The 18,496-nt window shown below is 40.9% G+C and overlaps 1 protein-coding gene across 1 annotated transcript in view; it reads right to left on the bottom strand.

Annotated features, from left to right (window-relative positions):
* The window catches only part of ssh2a (slingshot protein phosphatase 2a), a 28,079-nt gene extending 21,822 nt beyond the window's left edge, over positions 1-6,257 (bottom strand). Inside the window, exons 1-2 of the mRNA XM_085184443.1 lie at positions 6,025-6,257; positions 3,443-3,486 (exon numbers count right to left, since the gene is read on the bottom strand). Of these exons, the coding sequence (XP_085040569.1) occupies positions 3,443-3,486; positions 6,025-6,087 (107 nt within the window). The 5' untranslated portion in view covers positions 6,088-6,257. The remainder of the gene's footprint in view (positions 1-3,442; positions 3,487-6,024) is intronic.
* Positions 6,258-18,496: the final 12,239 nt, after the last annotated feature.

Raw genomic sequence — 18,496 nt, 5'->3', positions numbered from 1 at the left:
TGTGTGCTAAACTGGCCTTTCTGCGGTCCCGGCCTGTTGCCCAGTAATATAATAGATAATATTTTGAATTACATGTAAATCATTTCCAAATCACTCTATTGTACTTTTATTTACATTTGATGAAGCAGTCTACCCATTTTTCTTTTTGGAGCTGTACTGCAAACCAACAGCCAACACAGCAATACAATGACCCGTTTTGCACTCAGTAAAAAGGAAATGTTGTACAGCATGGACACAATAGACAGACAAGGTCAGGAGGAGGGCTGCTAAACAACAGCTCTCTTTCTTCACACAAGCTTTTCTCATCCTCGGCCTGCTTTCTCACTACAGTAGATACAATACATTGACACAGAGCTAACTAAGGTGGCATTTTTGTTGATACATTGTGGCACTTTGTGAACAGCAAACCAAATAGGCAGGAAAAGGAGAAGCGATTGCGGGTATGCCTTTGTGGTTTAAAGGAATGAATCCAGCTTGTGCACCGTAGCATTTTGTGTGACAGCTACAAGATTAGACAAGATTAATGAAGCGGGAAACATCCAAGTTATTATCCCTATCCCATATCAATCTCTGTGCTGAACATTACACAACACTGTAATGGATAATGTTGTAGAACAGGGTTAAAGTGAACAAATATTAAACCATTAAATGCAGGGATCTTTAAAAACGAATTTGACCAAACACTGAGTTACTCACATATCCCTTCAAATGATCTCTTTTGTGCAGCAGCCACAGTAAAACACATTTACCAATATTTATTCGAGCACTAACAGATTTACTTAGAGGAAAGAAAAAAAAGAGGAAAAAAAGCCAAACGATGGCTTTGGGTAGGAAAATAAAGACAGTTTTTCTAACACTGTCCTTGACAGTCAGTGTCAGTCCTGAGGCAGTGTGTGGCAGAGATTCATTATTGCACTGCAGCAGTTATCCTTCATTGGTGTGGTGCAGTGATAGCTGTTTGCATCTGTCTGTGTGAAAGAGATGTGGACTGAGAGAGAAAGAGAATATGAGAGTGAGAGATACAGTGTGGGAGTTGGTATACAGCGAAAAGGAGAACACAAAAACTCTGGAGAAGCACAAGAAAACGATGATGGAGAGAAAAATATTACTGCAGTGCAAAAGGCCAGAACCTTCCTCAGTTTGAACCACTCCAGTGCAATGTTACTGGCCCATGCGGCTGTTTGAAGGCATACGTAGGTTGGGGAGTGCACAGTTAATTGGACCTCTGCTCTTGGTTAATACACATCGGGCGTCCCTTAGCAAGGTCCTTGGCTGCACCCTGCATAAATGTGTGTGTGCACGCTCATCAATGCCTATGACTTCACCTCTGCTTTGAGGTATTACCTAACAAATAATCGGGACCACATGTCCTCGCGGTCACTATCGGGGTGTGTTTACTGTAGGAATGATGTCACAGTTTTTCAGCTTTCAAATATATCTGACAACCCCCCCCCCCCCCCCCAACCCCCTTTTTTTGCATGTTCCACATTTGGATGAATTCCACTCTGTTCCAAGTTCGCATTATACATGCCCAACGCCAAATATTTTTTTATTTTTTTTATATTGGACCTGACAAAGTGTTTGTCTATGAGCAAGTTGCGGTGCAATCCAGATGTAGTGCAGGACGGGTTTTAAATAAACATTCATCTAGTCAGAGTTAGCATCTGAATAAATGTCACTCCACCAGAATGAACCAAAATGGTAAATGATGGAGGCAGTTTGGGGTTCAGTATGCCCAAGGACACTTGGACACATGGACTGTAGGAGCCAGGGATCGTTCCACCAACGCTCCGACTGGCAGACCACCTGAGCTCTACCAACTGAGCTCAGTCTCCCGTCCTAGTAATAAATAGGCCCGACTGTCTTTAGCATCCTTAGATTAACTTGAATGAAATCACAGTGATTCTGGGCCACGGTCAAAGTGCAAAAGTAAAGAAAGAGAAAATAGAGAAGTGGAGAAGCTCAGGCTCACTGGACTGCTTCTTAGCACTGCTATTCAAAGATGAGGAAACACTAACACAGACTGGCACGCAGGCAGTGTTTTGTTGTTTTCTTTTTTCCTCCTGTGACACGACTCCTGCAGAAATCTGTCATTATCTGGTGTTTCTGTCATGCCTCCAAACAGGACAATCAGACCAGCCCTTCAATCTGCACTGACTGAACTGTCTGTCTCAGGCTGAGCTCAACACAGCTGGACTATATATGTGGAGTTTAGCTGCACTGCATCTTTACCTGCTGCATTAGACAGTAACTACAGCAGTGACAAGAGGCAACGGAAAAATATAAGTTACACCTGATAAAAGCTTGACACAGAAAGTTAAACGACAAAGACATGCTACTTAGATTGCACTTCAAAGTTTAGATTAGTCTACAAAAGCCCTTTACAAAGTCCATTAAAGATGGAAAGGCTGCACATGCTTTGATGTTCCACTTCCTCTTTAATGACTGTGCACTAGTGTCTCAGAATGTAACGCAGGGAGAACATTTGAAGTGAGTGCGGTATCTTTGCGTAGCCTTCCCTACAATGGAGAGAAAATGTCTGTGTTGAATGGCAGCTAGTAGTAAGCCAGACACAAACATAACAAAGCGCGCGCTTTCAGGCTCTCCTCGCTAAAGAGAATTTCATTTCAATTGTGAACGGGGCCTTGGCCCAGGTTGCAGGATAATGACAGAGCCACCTGAGTCATGGAAACAAAAAAACAATAACAGCGGTGACGTCCTCGTCTTTTATGAAGACACAGATGCACACGTCAAAAGCAAATCAGCTAGACCACAACCCTCGGGCAGAAAGCCTCAAATTAACCGCAGCCTGCATTATAACAGGGACGGCCAAATATTGATATAAAGTTCTCACAAAGCCGCCATTTGTTTACGCCAAACAGAAAGGAACTATTTTTGCCATATCAAAACGCTCTGTGTAACACAATGTAAATATATACGTAACTTCCAAATTTAGAATGAACGACTTGTTGTTGTCTTAGCAGCTTACTGTTCGCTGTTTAAAGCAGAGGAAATTTGGCACTACAATGCAGGAACCGTGTGCGAGGAACATTTAGGAATAAACAGGAACACAATTTCATCCGATTCCAATTGATACATTTCCTTTGATTATGCTGTGACTAGAAAGATACAGCAATGCTCTTACACATGGGAATTCTTTGAATAGTGTTGCCTTAAAATAATGACAACAACAAAAACAATAATAATAATAATAATAATAATAATAATAATAATAATAATAATGTGACAGCTATATTAATGTCTTATAAACTGACAACATAAAATGTGTTTAAGCACTTAGAGGTAAAATTGAATAATACTGATGTACAGTCTCCCCCTAGTGGTCTGAGATGCAGTTTGCGTGGAGCCTGCTAATGGCAGCATTTGAAAGAAAAGGGCTGTTTAAGGAAACAAGAAACATAAGACAGAGGGGTGGTCTCACCTCCTGAGATGGAAGCGACGGTCATCCTCGCCACTGCCCGACTCCTGCAGATGAAAATAGAAGACCAGAAAAGAAAAAAAACAGTATTGTTAAAGAAAGCAGAATATTTATTTAACTCTTTCATCACCTTTTTCTGACACGAGATACTTGTATTTCAGGTAGAATAAAGATTATTTCACAACCAATGGGAGTGTGTCACATTTGATTAACTGTACATTATAAGAGCACTACAGTGGGTGGCAGTGAGGGCTTTCATGTAAAGCTCTTCATCTATGACTTCACTCACAAGACAGGGCCACTACTTCAAGTGAGGCTCAGAGCAGAAACCAGGGATAAAGGCCGAAGCACACTGAGTGACCATGCCCCCAATACTCCCCATACCCTCGGGTGCTCTCTTCCCAGAACGCATGCAGTCATCCTCCCCCACCACTGGAACCAGCACAGTTTGCCACACGCACATGCACGTGTTTTTAATCCCAGCCTTTTTTCAGTAATCCCTCACAAACTGAGGGAACTTTCTCTTTGGCATCAATCTGTCAATCCTGGGCCACTACCCAGGCCAATACAGACATGCAGTGTGCACAGACACGCCCAGACCGAAAGATAATAAGATGCTAATTCAAGATTGATAATGGAAGATGGTGACAGGCGGGTAAGAGAAGGAAGAGCAGGCGGCTGCAGGCCAGAGCATTGTCATTTTCTTCTTGGTGTCCACAACCACAGATGTGATTAAGCCTAAAGAAGCATCTGGCTGAATGGTTCTCTCTACATCAACAGCTTATCGGCCTGCCTCCAAGGCAAAAATATTGTGACTTGGGTGAAAAAGGAGTGCGCAGATGCATACTGCACGTACACACACACCTCTGACACAATGGCTTGCTCAGCAGATTTCAAAGGCAAATGTGAAACCAGGGCTCCGACTGCAAAGCAAGCCCACATATTCCTGATTAGTGTAGGTGCTGCGTATTTGTGTTTAAAACAACATAAGGTAAGGAGGCTACGTGCTGATCTCTGTGGTTATCGTTCCTTTGCATGGATGTGTAGGGAGTGGTTGCATAGCCAATGAGAATTGGGAATTCGTAGTGCTGCTAGGCAGATTAATGTGTACTGCCACAGTGGGGAGGATATTCCCTGCTGTGATGTGTGGAAGTAATGCTTTCTGTATTACCACAGGGTCAATCTTAAACCTTTATTTGATCCTGTGTGGATCAGATGTTTAGAGGGCAAGCATACAGGGAAATATTCTAACTATTATGGTGCCGTGGCATCCAAGCTGCGAGCCTCATGGCTGCCGAGTTCCTTCATAGGAGTTTTATTGCCAGTTCTCTCCCCATACAATGCTGCCCCTTTTCTCAGGTTTCTGCCCTCTCAGCAGCACACATCTCACAAGAGTCCTCACAAGGCTACTTCCCATCAGAAGCAGGTCTCATGACAAGCAGCTGGTAGCCTCAGCCTGCGACTCTTTTGCTGCCTGGTCCTAAATTCACTAACAGCAATAAGTCGTGTGAACCATCTGTTTGGTTCAGCAAAGGCTGGACTTTATTAGGGCGTCCAAACTCCGCCAAGCAGCATCACATGCAAATGTTAGTAACCATTCATAATAAGCCTAAAGATGCTTTTAAATCATTTTGTCTTGATGACAAATTTCCCCACCAGCATCAGCACCGAGATGTTTGCTGACCATATATTTACTCCTGATCTATTCAAAAGAATTTGCACAGCTGTCCATGTGATTCTCCATCAGGCTGCACATTTTCTTCAGTTGCATGTAAACTCTGCAATGCCTTGTGATAATCAGAAGTCCTTGTCGGTATTTGTCTTCTTTTCTTTCTCAGAAAACAGCCTACCAGAGCAGTCAACATCTGTCCTCACAAACAGTACTTTGCACAAGGCATAGGTCTTATCTACTGCAGCCACGCCGTCACTCTGCACTCAAGCGCTTGAAGCCAGACGCTGGAAACCTCAGGCTTGTCAGAGGGGATAACAGGACTGCCTTCCTGCCGGCTCTGACATGCCTGCCACACTAACCCGCTTCCCGGCCCCTTACTGTCTGTCACTCTACTAACCAGTGATCCGTTGAAGCTGTCTTGTTCTCCGGACTGCAATCCTATCCTATGTTCTACACCACAGAATACACAAACATAATGATGACCTTTACAAACACTTCAAACTGATTAAAAAACATCTGTCTGTTTGTCTGTCTATCTACGTATGTATGTTGTTTTTTTGTAGTTCAGTTGATCTGAGACGACTTTGGGTTCTCCGGGAGGAAGTGAGTTAGCAAACATAAGCTCTACCTGCTAGCTTTGTTCCTGCTAGTTTCAAGGAAAGAAAAAAAAACAACTTTTCACATTTAATATGAAGCTGGGATAGTGGCCTATGTTTGGCTAAATAACTTAAAACTCAAACCTCCATCTCTTCATCTCAAAGTAAGAGCTTCCTTTAGGTTTACAGTATGGGGCTAGCGGCTAGTAAAGTTAGCCACCCATGTAGGTTGAGTACAAACTGGGCTAACGATAGGCTCACCGTGTCACACCAGCCGAAAGTGAGGCAAAACGTCAAACCAGTTTACAGATACTCACAGACACGCAGGGGCTAGAGGTAGTGCTCGGTGTCGGAGACCGCTGGACAGTAACCAGTGCCATCCCGACTGCAGCTGCTCAGACCTCGGTCACCTCGGAGAGTGAAACGACGGGATACCGGACATTATTTTGGGCAGATACTACAGTGCACCGTGCTCCCGAGGTTATTTCTCCGGAGGTTGCTTAGTTGCACCGCTTGTGTCAAGTCGCAAACAATAATGAAAGTTTTGTAACATTTAGTTTTTCAAACGAAAAGTTGTATCCAGAAACTTATAGCAACTGAGGAAAAACAAACACAGCATTTGGCTATTTACTGGAGAGCCGACAGCTGAGGGTGTACTCCTAAGACGTCGAATTATTAATGTGATTTTTTTTTTTTGATAAGAGTATTTTTAGATACCAATTAATCCGCCCCTCTTCAAAGAGTCTAATTTTTTCTACTTTTATTTTGACAGGATATTTCTAAATTTCCTACAGAGGCATGCCCAATATCTGTGCACTTTACACGTCAGCGTCCCTCGCCGGTGCTATGCGCATGCGTCCATTTAAACAGCTGTCAAACGGGCTACTGGCTGGTTGATAAATACACTGCAATTTATCCTAAGGTCACTAAAAGACGATAATTTACACTGAATTAAAAAAAAAACTGTATAAATATGGTCAAGTTTAATATATTCACCTAAAATACAAATACTCTTACCTAATCAGTAGAGTATCTAGTAAGGCATTGTATTGTCATATATTTAATCATCTGTGCTCATCTGTTTCTATGGGTTCTGCTCCAGAGGACCTGACCTTACTCTCCATGCTTACACAATTTTTCTCCTGTCACACTACATACCTCCTGCGAGAGAGAGTGTAGAGGTGGTGGTGAAAACCGAAGGAGGCACATTTTTTTATGAATACATTTATGAAGGATGATGGTGAAAGGAGGGTCAGCAAGGAAGGAGCACAGATGTGTGAGAAATTAAAACCAACATAAAGTGTCAGAAGATAACAGCTTCAGTGCTTCTTGGAATTGTTGTTACACATTTCTGAATTTCAGCAGAAGGATACCTGGGAACACAAATTTAGACACCGCATTCGGATTTTACTCACTCTCAGTGGATGTGCAGGCGTGGAGCAGGTGTTGATATTATACAGGGGGAGGCCTGGGTGGATGGGTAGCTGTGTGGGTGTGAAGCTGAGGTCTTTGTGAGGACAGGAGGCTCATTCGGATTCACTTTATTGCATTATTTGGGTCATCGCTTCCTTTACTTCGGCCTCGTCTCCTACTCCCCTCCTCTGTCCTTTCTCCTCCTTTCTTTTCCCCAATCATCCAATTATATTGACTTCAGAAGCACAGGAGAAAGAGACAAAAAAGGCATTAAAATAACCAAGATTTAAGGCGAAATGCCAGATAGCTTGGGAAAAGAATGTGGTTGATGAGCAGAAAAGGAAATTAGTTAAAATGCTAAGAGGATGGAAGAAAATGGAAAGTGGATATAAAAAGCAGAGAAAACATAATTGAAATGATTGCAAATAAAGAAGTGACAAAGTGATCGATGACTTGTGCTTCTCACATCCCCCCATCTTCATAGTCAGCCCTGCAGTGTTGGGTGTAGCCCATTAGGCTTTACACACATTGTGTGTGTGTGTGTGTGTGTGTGTGTGTGTGTGTGTGTGTGTGTGTGTGTGTGTGTGTGTGTGTGTGTGTGTGAGAGAGAGAGAGAGAGAGAGAGAGAGAGAGCAGCTGTGCATATAAATCTACCTCTATTTGTTTTCAGTTTTATGGCAATATACAATTATGACAGCAACGTCACTGAGAAAGCTGAAGACAGAATCACAGAAGGCAAAAGATGAGGAAACATGGGGGGGGGGGAAAACCCTTAAAACAGACCCTTCAGAGACAGGTTACACAACAGGCAAAGGTGTTGAGAAAGTGAGTGTGCAGGAGCAAACAAGATTAGGATTAGAGGAGAGGATGATTCTACTTCAGGGACTTAGTGTAAAGATAAAGACAATGGGACTGAAGACACTCCTCCTTGTAATTAAAGTGCTGATCTCCAAGAGAGATTGGATGACAGATCAGTGTGTGTGTGTGTGTGTGTGTGTGTGTGTGTGTGTGTGTGTGTGTGTTTGTGCACGATAGGTTATGTGTGTGTGGTAGATTGTATGAATACTAAAGGGACAAAGTGATGACACAATATAGATGATTTCTGCATTCAATATGAATTTTTACGTTATTACAAGTTTGTTCTGTCTCATTCATTTAGATTTAAAAACACGTTTTTAAGGTGATTTGATTACATGTACGTTTCCATATCATTTTGTTACATAATTACAATGTTAAATGTTACATTTATTGGAATCTAGTCAAATGAAACTTACTTGATTAGTGTACATTCAGTTTTAACCAAGTATCTAAGTATCTAAGACCCCCAAGAATCTTTTTTCTTTCAATCTTTTGTTTCTTCTTTTTTGAGTGTGCATTGTATAGCTACACATTTTCTTCCACCATAAAGCCCCACACCCTCCACTAGTGCAAGAGAGCCCATTTATCGCACCATCCCTAATTCCAGTTCTTTAAAAAAAAAAAAGAAAAAAAAAAGGTAATGTCATGATACTTTTAAACCAACAGGGGGGGATATGACCCTATTAAAAACAGCAGACATACATAGTTGAACAAGAATTGCTCTTATAAAGTAAAATTAAAACCTTTTTAATTTACTATTTATGTATTAATTTATTACAATGACGATTTTTAAATTAGAATATATATATATATATATATATATATATATATATATATATATATATATATATATATATATGCAAGACCTATTAGCAAGAGCAGGAGTCATAATGCATTCTTAAAAATCAGATGAAGAAAATCTTTAATCATAAGCAACAGCATTTTATTAAAAACAGTTAATGAAACTGGTCTTTGGGCTTTTGACATTTTGATGGAGCTTAGAGATCTTTTAGAGTCTGCCAATGCATCATTAAAGGAGGCCCAGACTGCTCACTTTGCAAACATAAGCTCCTTTTCAGAAAGAAATCCAAAGATTTTATGTGATGGTATTAATAATAATAACACAACTCACCCTTCTTCTCTACCATGTCTAATAAGTTGGGGTTTTTGTTGTTTTTTTTGATAAGATAATGACTTGGCGCATGATGTGACATTCCAGTAGACCTCCATCTCACCTCCATTTCTTATTGTTCTGGATTACTTTCAACTGATCAGCTTTCAAGATTTGAGAGTGATGATCACTAGAACAAAGCAATCCTTCAGCCATCTGGATGTAATACCAGTCTTTATTACTACAGTTCTTGCCAGCTATTAGCCCTGCACTGTTAATTCCTCACTGTCTACGGACATGTCCATATATCAAAGTTGCTTTTTTTCGACACATCTGGATAGAGTTGTGTGCTTAGAACTTGCTGCTGCATTTAAATATATATAAATACTTTAAAACTCAGTCTGTGTTTTGAAAAAGACAATCCACAGAAACTGCTCTTATGATGGTTTCTTATGGGGGATCTTTCTGATAGCCTGTACTGAAACCTAGCTGGCCCTACTGAGTGGTGTTCCACAGGGCTCTGTTTTGAGGCCCCTTTTGTTGCTTTCTAATGTATACTTACACCTCTATCTGATGTACTAGATAGGGGACATCCTAGGCTTTCCATTGATATCTCAAGTGTTTTAGCTCCAGAGAAGAAGAAAATCACAAAAAAGGTTCGATGGGAAGATTCTTTTTCCTCGGTTCTCTGGAGGATATCCAACTTATACAACATTTTTCTTTCAAACAATGTGATTTAATTTATCAAGGACTGATCATTACCTCAGATGATGCTACATAGAAAAGTCTTGGGACTTTGTCCTGAGCTGTGCTTCAGCGTATGAATGAGCATAAATTAGTGCCTCTCTCCTTCAGCCACCACGTATTTTTGTTACAAAGCACGTTGCTATCTTTGTCTTGAAAGGTGCCATATAAATGAAACATTTATTTACGTTATACATCTCTCCAGTTTTGTTTTGTTTTTTCTGCCTTTTAAAGCCACCTATAGACATACCTACTTACACAGCTGTTTAGTTAGCACCAGGTCTGCTTTTATTCACTGCACTTTCATAAATTCCCCCTCCTCTTTTTGGTAATTTGTCAAATTTGTATGTTTTTTTCTTCTTAACTTTTTTAATTACTTTTAATTCCAGTGTTCCTTTATTTCCACTTTTCTCTACTGTGGATTTTTGTGACAAACATGGTCCCTTTGTTGGATATATAAATAAATATTATTTCTTCAGCACATATAACAGTGGATAATAATTTTGAGAGTCTAAACTTTTTGATGGGGCTCTCTTTAGTAAACTTTCTTTTGTGGGAGAAAACATGTTACTACCACTCATTCCCAAGAAATGCATCTTGGTAATTTTTGTGCAATTATCCTGACACAATGACAAACATCTCTCTGACTCCCCTCCCACACTGGTACGTAGGAAACCAGTGCCTAACAATAGCTGCTCTTACCCCAGTCACATACTGACAATACTGACTAAAGTATTCATTCACTGTTCCAAATCACTGAATTTAGGTGTTCCAGTCTCTTCCATGGTCACGGGTCCAGCATGGTACTGTGATAGGAGCTACCTGTGCAACACGTCCAGTCATAAAAAATCCTCACTACTAAATATTCCACAGTCAGTTGTTAGAGGAAGTGATTGGGATCAACAGCAACTCATCCACAAAGTGGGAGTCCACGTAAAATCACAGAGCGAGATCAGCAGATGCTGAGGCGCATGTAACGCCTTCTCGTTCATCATTGGTGTCTGACCTCACAAATATTCTTCTGGTCGAATGGAAAATAATCCCATAAACACATTCCCTATGTCAAGAATGTCTCTTAAGTTTATATATGTGTGAAGCCAGACAAGCAAATACTTTTGGCAATATTTTTTTTATTTTTTGCCAAGATATAATAATGTGGATATACAACTCATCGTTCCTGCCAAGAAACAAGTGGATCATGTGTCTTTAAAACAAATGCATCATTCGGGTATGTTCTGACCTCTTCTGTGCCATCAGCAATTGCACCGTGGGTATGATGGCTTACACCAACTTGCCTGTCAAAAAGTTCACACAAACTTTAGTGATTGTTAACTCTCCTGCTTATGCTGCTGCTCATGACTCTAAAGCTTCCTGTGAGTCTGCAGTGTCATTAGGTTTTTTTCTACACTCTCTGTCAGTCAAACCTAGAAGCAGCAGGTAAGCCTTCTGGGGTGAAACTCACCAAGACCTCAATTAGCCATGGTCGCATGAAGTGGGTGTTTTGAACAACACTTCTGAGCAGTGTTCTGAAACATCTGCGTTTTGTAAGCTCAAAGCGTCAGTATCAAGCCTGCAATCCCTTACCAACCTTCCAGTGATTTCCTAGTGTTTGTTGCAGTCCTCATGTGTTGATTTCCTTGTGTATGATAGGACAGTTTAATGTTCTTTGGACTCTGATCCTATGGATTTCTTCCATATACTTCTCCATGCAGAATGGCAGTGCAGGAGGAACACCTGATGTCCGTTGTAATACATGTAATGCATGCTAAAAATTTGAGTTTTCTTGTATAAGCTGGACAACTTTTATTTATATAGAGTCAATTCCCTACTGCAGCCACCTCAGAGGCACTCAACATTAGGTAAAATGTTTTCCCATTCTGTTTAAGGCTATTTTGCACATCTCAAACACTTCCACCTCTACATATATTTTAATTACAGCATAATGGATGCATTTCAGAGAGTCTATTAAGCATCGCTTCCCCTGCTCGGTCTCTGTCTCCCTCATCTCCTCATCTATAATGAGAAGACAACAGATCAAGGACCTCTCTGTGTATCTTGGCAACAATTATATGAACTAAGCACACAGGAAAAGTGAGAAATGGAGAAAAGAGAGACAGATAGAGAAAGTGTGTCAGACAGAGAGAGAGAGGAGGTAAAAGAGGGCCCACTGTGCGGAGATAAGATGGTATTCTCCATTCGTGCAAAATGAGTTCATTAGAGGAGGGAGAGACGGTCATTGCAGGGAATCAAGGTGTCTGTGTGATAAAGGGTGGGAGCGACAGATTGGAGGGAAAAAAGAGTTTCATTTCCTGTTCTTCAGAGGCACCGATGGTATCGGAGAATCAGCGGAGAGGCTGCGTAGAAGAAGAAAAAACCGGAGAGACAGGGAGAGGACCGGCTGAATGTGCTAGAGAGGTAAATGCCAGGATTATTTGTCAGGGAAAAGAAGAGTCACCCTCTGAAAAAAAGATGACTGAGGGGAGAGTTGAAAGATATGTCAAATTCGGCTACTCTGTAAGAAGTGGAAAGCCACTGAGACTAAGTGTTAGAGTGTAAATCTAATCCTGTGAGGGAGTTCTCAAAGTGACAGCAGCCCAGACACAGAGCACTGGCCCAGGCTCGCTCGGCCCAAATTCATATAAGAAAGAGAAAAACAGGAAGATACGAGTGCTGGGAAAGAGATGAAATGAGCTGGAGGTCTTGATAGACACCTGATAGTGAGGGAGGCTGGCAGGCAAGCAGCTCAGCAGATGCTGAGATGACAGGTACAGCGGGATATGCTGGCTCTGCTGCGCTGTTTAATATAGATCTGCAGCGATAAGGTGAGACACAGAACACAGGATGTGTCCATCAGCCGGGGCGGAGGGAGCTCAGAGGAAATTGCCACAATAAAGTGCACACCATCGCACATACAGGAGGAAAGCATGGCGCGCAGCTTTTAGCATGTGGACCCACTACCAGGGAGGTGCAATTTTTTTAAATTTCTTTTTAAGTCAATTTTAAAGTTCATTTCAAGCTTGTCAGATGGAGCAGCTGATGTACGGAAAATGAGAAAAACTGCTTACCAAAATAGTAAAAAGAAAAATTTATTTTCCATAGTATCAATACCAACGCTGATGCTGGTATCGGATCAATACTAGCTCCATAGGATCGATCGATTCATCCTCAGTATGAAGTCCACTGAACTGTGTTGAAGAAATTATTCTTTAGGAAGGAAAAAACAACATCAAACACGAACATTTACATCCCAGCTCTAAAAAAATAACACTTTCAAAATACATGAAAAGCTGAATGGTGTTTTGTTACATTTAGCGACAGGAATTGAAGTTCTTGTAGAGGACATATGCACATTAGCTTTAATTTGTATTCGACAAAAGAACAAAAGAATAATGGTAAAGTGCAAACTTGACCAGGGCAGAAAAAAACACATTTGTTGGGAACACAACTTTGGCTTTTTGCAAGCACCTACGCAGACAGGATGCTAATGCTAAGCTAACAAGCGCCCAGAGTGAATGCCGACCCCAGCCCCACGGACAGACCGTGAACTTCAACATGTAACAAATGGAGTCAGGCTGCAGCCTCCATTTCTACTTGTTCATGTTTCTAAGGTAGGAACTGTAACCTCCGGTTCATGCTGTTAAACGGTAATTTTGAGAATGTGTTCCAAGTAGGGTTGCCAACCGTCCCTTAAAAAACGGAATCGTCCCGTATTTAGAAACAAAAGTACACGTCCCGTATTGAGCTGAAAAGGGACGCACTTTGTCCCGTAATACAGTGAGAATCAAAAGTAGTCTATAAGTTTTAATGTAATTAACGCTTTGTTTGAAAACATAATTCCCAGCCCCGCTCCTGCTTTGTGACCAATGAGCTGACAGCACACTTATGACAATTCGAGTATGACAATTCAGATTACCGCTCATCTCATTGGTTGAGGAAAGGTCGCTTGCGGAGAAAATACCGGAAGACAACAGATGACCACAACAAAAAGCATGGCCAACAGGGAAACAAACGCCGACACTGCGGTGCAAGTCTCAGACGACAGTACACCTGAAGCTGGGCAAACACTGTGCGATTTTCAAACTGCACGATTGGCTCGCAGGGGTTAGAAGTTCGTAGGTCACGATGCAGGGTCTCACAGTATACCGCCCGATGCTCTGATGCGACCTGAGTCACACTGTGCCTCCATAAAATGAAGGTTATAACAGAAAATCTGTCGCTCGCTCTCCCTCTCTGTCTTTCACTCACACAGACACACACCACCATCAGCTTTGCTAAATTGCTAATGAAAAACATGATCAGCTGTGATTGAGCAGCGATGTAAATCCAACTATTTTCACGGTTGTTGTGGTCGTGATAATTTGGTGATGCCACATCGAAAAGGCTCGGATGAGCTTTCCAAAGTTCTACAAGTTGTGCCTCCATCGCTTGTGTCCAGATCACACGCTGCACTGCTGCTCCGTCTTTTTCACCGACGTTTACGTGTTTCCGCGTGCGCAGTGTGAGCGGCTGTGGTGACACCCTCACGAGCGATTGATGATCGTGAGGTGTTAATCGCTTCTCGTTACCCCACGTATACTACACGATGCACGATGAAGGCCAAAATCGGGCCGATCACCAAATTGGTCGCACGACTCAAAAATCGGCTCAAAATGGGCCAAAAATCGCAGAGTGTGAGCCAGGCATTAGCCCAGCAATGTTTGTTCCTCTCAGAGAAAGAAAAAAAGGCTGCAAAAGAACAGGGAGGAATGGGAAAAGGAAAACACCTATAAAGCGCACTGCACTGTGTGCCGGCGCACTTTTTCCATAGGCATGCTTCTAATGGTGGGCACATGAAGAACAGGAGGGGCGTGAAAGCTCGGGGAACCCTTAACCAATTTTTGTCCACCAGGCCACGGCAGAAGCAGATATGGTAAACACTGGTTTGTTTGTTTTTAAACCCTCTGGTTAAGGTTAAAATGGGCATGTGCAGTGAATATCAGCGCTATGTGGCCAGAAGTGTGATAATATAATTTATTTTGTGTAATAAACAACTGCAAGGATATATTGCAACAAATAGATGAGTAATACATAAAAGTAATACATAGATGAATAATGATGATGAGTTATGATGCGTAATCATGGGAACAAGTGGGTTTACAAACGGGAGCAGAAGCTGAAATAATGCCTCTACTGAAGCCAATTGCACTAAATGCACTAAATGTGCACTGTTACAAGAATATTTTTCTTTCTATTGTTTTCTATTAATTTATATAATTTTAAGTTAAGCAGGACAGAGTTCTTTTAAAGAAAGATTTACTTTTATTCTCAAAAGTTAAGCATGACAGGCTTCTGTTTAAGAAAGAGACCTGTTTTATTGTGTTAATGTTGTCATTTTGAGCTAAAAATAAATGCCTAAATGATTTTTGTTTCCCATGTCTTGATATCACAAAGAATACGCATCTACTTAAATCAAATTCAAGTCAAATGGTTAAAAAAATAATTTCACACACAAAAAAAGAGCTAAAAAATTCACCACACTGGGAAGGGTGAAGACAACTGGGTCGCCCGGCCCTGGCCACGAGGTGTCCCTTATTTATTTCTCAGGGAGTTGGCAACCCTAGTTCCAAGTCATTTTATGGAGAAATGCAAATTTAATGGAAAGAGCAGTGTCATGAATCACTTTTTTTCTGGGAGTAATTCAGTAATTTAGTGCATTACCTTTAAGAAAAGTGTTCTGTGTAATAACAACCCCGGCACTGATCACAACAAAGAGGGGAAATACCTCCACAAACATTTGACCGCACATTAATACGCAAAAATGTCTTTGATATGCTGCTGAGGTGGCCAATGAGGACCCAATGAAAACTGATAATTGATAATTGGAAGTGAGAATCAGAATCACTAAATTCTTATCAGTCAATATCAGTTCAGTTTACAAATTAATGATCATTCATCTGATAAATCAGGAGAATCCGCTCCCTCCTATATAAGCTGCATTTATACTTTAAAAGCATTGGTATTGGCCTTGTATTTTACTTGAAGTTTACCAAACTTTGCAGAATCAAACAGCACTATTATACATTTATAGAACTGCTCATCTGATGCATATTCACAGCTCAAATGGGTGAACTTCAGATCAACATCTCAGCATTGCAGGAATCATACGCACGTGTGTCTCCTCATATTCTATTGTTCATGTCAGTGTGTGTCTCTCTGTGAACACAAGACTGTTAGCTAATGCTGCTGATAGCAGATTTCAGTTACAGGATTAATCAGTGATGACAAGAAACTATTAGCTTCTGTGTAATTGTACACACAGATGCACACAGTTTGATAGACAAACTCGGAATATCCTGACAGGCTGGGACAGCCCACGGCAACAGATGACTTGCAGAGGGCTTTGATGCTAATACCTTTAAGACTACATATCATTTTTCACAAAATATTACTACACTGTATCTGAGCTGTTACCCGAACAGACTGTCATCAGAGAGTGACACACAGAGGAATCTCATAAGATAATCAAATCTTTTATTTTTCTCGGCCTAGGGCACTTACATGTATTTTAGCACAGATACCCAAACTCTTCCAAGGAGTGGAGCCCCCTGCAAAGTCACCCCAATTATAGACCAACAAAGACTGAAAAGTATGACTTGCTTGGAAGGCTTACCAGGAGAAGATATATCTGATATTCCTGTCTTGGTGTGGTTCCTGCATCATCTTAAAATACAAAACTCTCTTGTAGTACAAATGGTTAGAAGTTCAAGTGTTTTCTTTATTAAGTTATACAATATAATAAATATATTATCAAGTTGGGTTTGCTGTTAACCCAATTTAATTTACTCATGATCGTTAATAGCATTAGCTAGCTTCTAGGCTAGTGCTAACTGAATGCTCAGACAACATCACTGGTCAGTTGCAAAGCTGATCTTGTGTTGGTGTTGTTTCTATATCAACATTGTTATAATGATATAGAAACAACACCAACACAGGGATATCAGGAGAAAGGCTTTTGTCTCTAAAAAGAAAGTGGCAGCATGGCCTAGGTTTTGAACAAACTACAAGATTTCTGGAACAATGTCCTCCTCTGTGGGTTCTCTGGGCTTATTTTTAAATTTGTGGTTGTTATTTGGTTTAATGTTAATTGGTCCAAGTGTTTCCTTTAGTTCCTGTGAGATTTCCAGCCTTGGACCCAATTTCTTTGTGAAGTTACTCCCTTTGCTCTCCCTCTTGTGTCAAGTTGCTATTTTTATGTTAGATATTTCTATTTTAGTTGCCTCTGTTTTACTTAGATGAGCATGTGCCGCTTGTGCTTTGTCTATCATTTCCCTCCCCGTCTCCTTACCTTGATTAAGTTCAGACGTGTTTTGTGGTCCTGGTGTTTCCAGTTTCTCAGATTGCCTCATGTGGTATATCTACAGCCTTAGTCTTCCTTCAGTCTTTGTCAGAGTGTCTGTTAATATCTTCTTCTGTTGCGTTATGCTTGCCTCTGCCGAGAAGTCTGATTTCTTTAGTTTGATTTATGTTCTAGAGTTTGAATTCTTTTTTGAGCATGAGTTCTTAACCTTATCTGTTCGCCCTTGACTGTCCCCTGGGTGACAGGGCAAAAGTGGTGGTATCTGGCACATGCAGTGCTCAGCATAAATGAGTACACCCCTCTACATTTGGGCCATTGGTTGCAAACAAGATTTGTTAATTTTCCTAACAAACTCATTCAAGCCCATGTTGCAAAAATGAGTACACCCCAGTTATGGTCTTAGGAGAAAAGCCACACCTAAGACTACGAAATTCGAATTAACAGGCATTCAACCACAGGTGAGTCTAATGATTCATTGATGTGACTGACGTGATGAGACAAAGATCACTGTTTTTAGAACTAATGGTTTCAAAACTGTATGGCGTCATAAAGGTGAGGATTTTAAAGGGAAATGCATGGTGCCTACAGTGAAACATGGTGGTGGCAGTGTCCTTATGTGAGGTTGCATGAGTGCTGCTGGCATTGGGGAGCTGCATTTCATTGATGGTATCATAAACTCAACAATGTGCTGCTCTATTCTGCAGAAGAAGATGCTGCCATCACTCCGTGCACTTGGTCGTTGTGCACTTTTCCAACACGACAATGATCCAAAACACACATCTAAAGCTACTGTTGCATTTCTGAGGAAGAACAGGGTGAAGGTGATTGAATGGCCAAGTATGTCTCCTGATCTGACTCAATTGAACACCTGTGGAGAATTCTGAAGTGAAAAATTGAGCATCACTCTCCATCCAGCATCCAGGCTCTAAAAGAGGTTATTCTGGAAGAATGGGAAAAGATAGATGTTGTAATATGTCACAACTTGTTCATTCCATGCCTGGAAGATTTGGTGCTGTCCTTGAAAAAAAAACGGTGGTCATACAAAATACTAGATGCAGTAGTTTTGTTGTGGGGTGTATTCATTTTTGCTTCAACCAATTTTAGTAAAACTGAAGATTCTGTGATCTAAGTTATATTATTAACCTTAATTTCATGTTATGGAGTTAAACAAGTGTTCAATAAAACTCAGCTTTGTGAAATTTTTGGAAATTGTTCGTTTGTTTATTGAGCTACTGATTAAATTCATACTTTTTGAAGGGGGTGTACTCATTTATGCTGGGTACTGTATACAAAAATTTTAGAGACAAATGTGAAACCATCTGATCCC

This window comes from Neolamprologus multifasciatus, chromosome 14 (genome assembly GCF_963576455.1).
Source record: "Neolamprologus multifasciatus chromosome 14, fNeoMul1.2, whole genome shotgun sequence".
NCBI classification, from domain to species: Eukaryota; Metazoa; Chordata; class Actinopteri; order Cichliformes; family Cichlidae; genus Neolamprologus; species Neolamprologus multifasciatus.
This window is presented reverse-complemented; position numbering and strand designations above follow the sequence as displayed.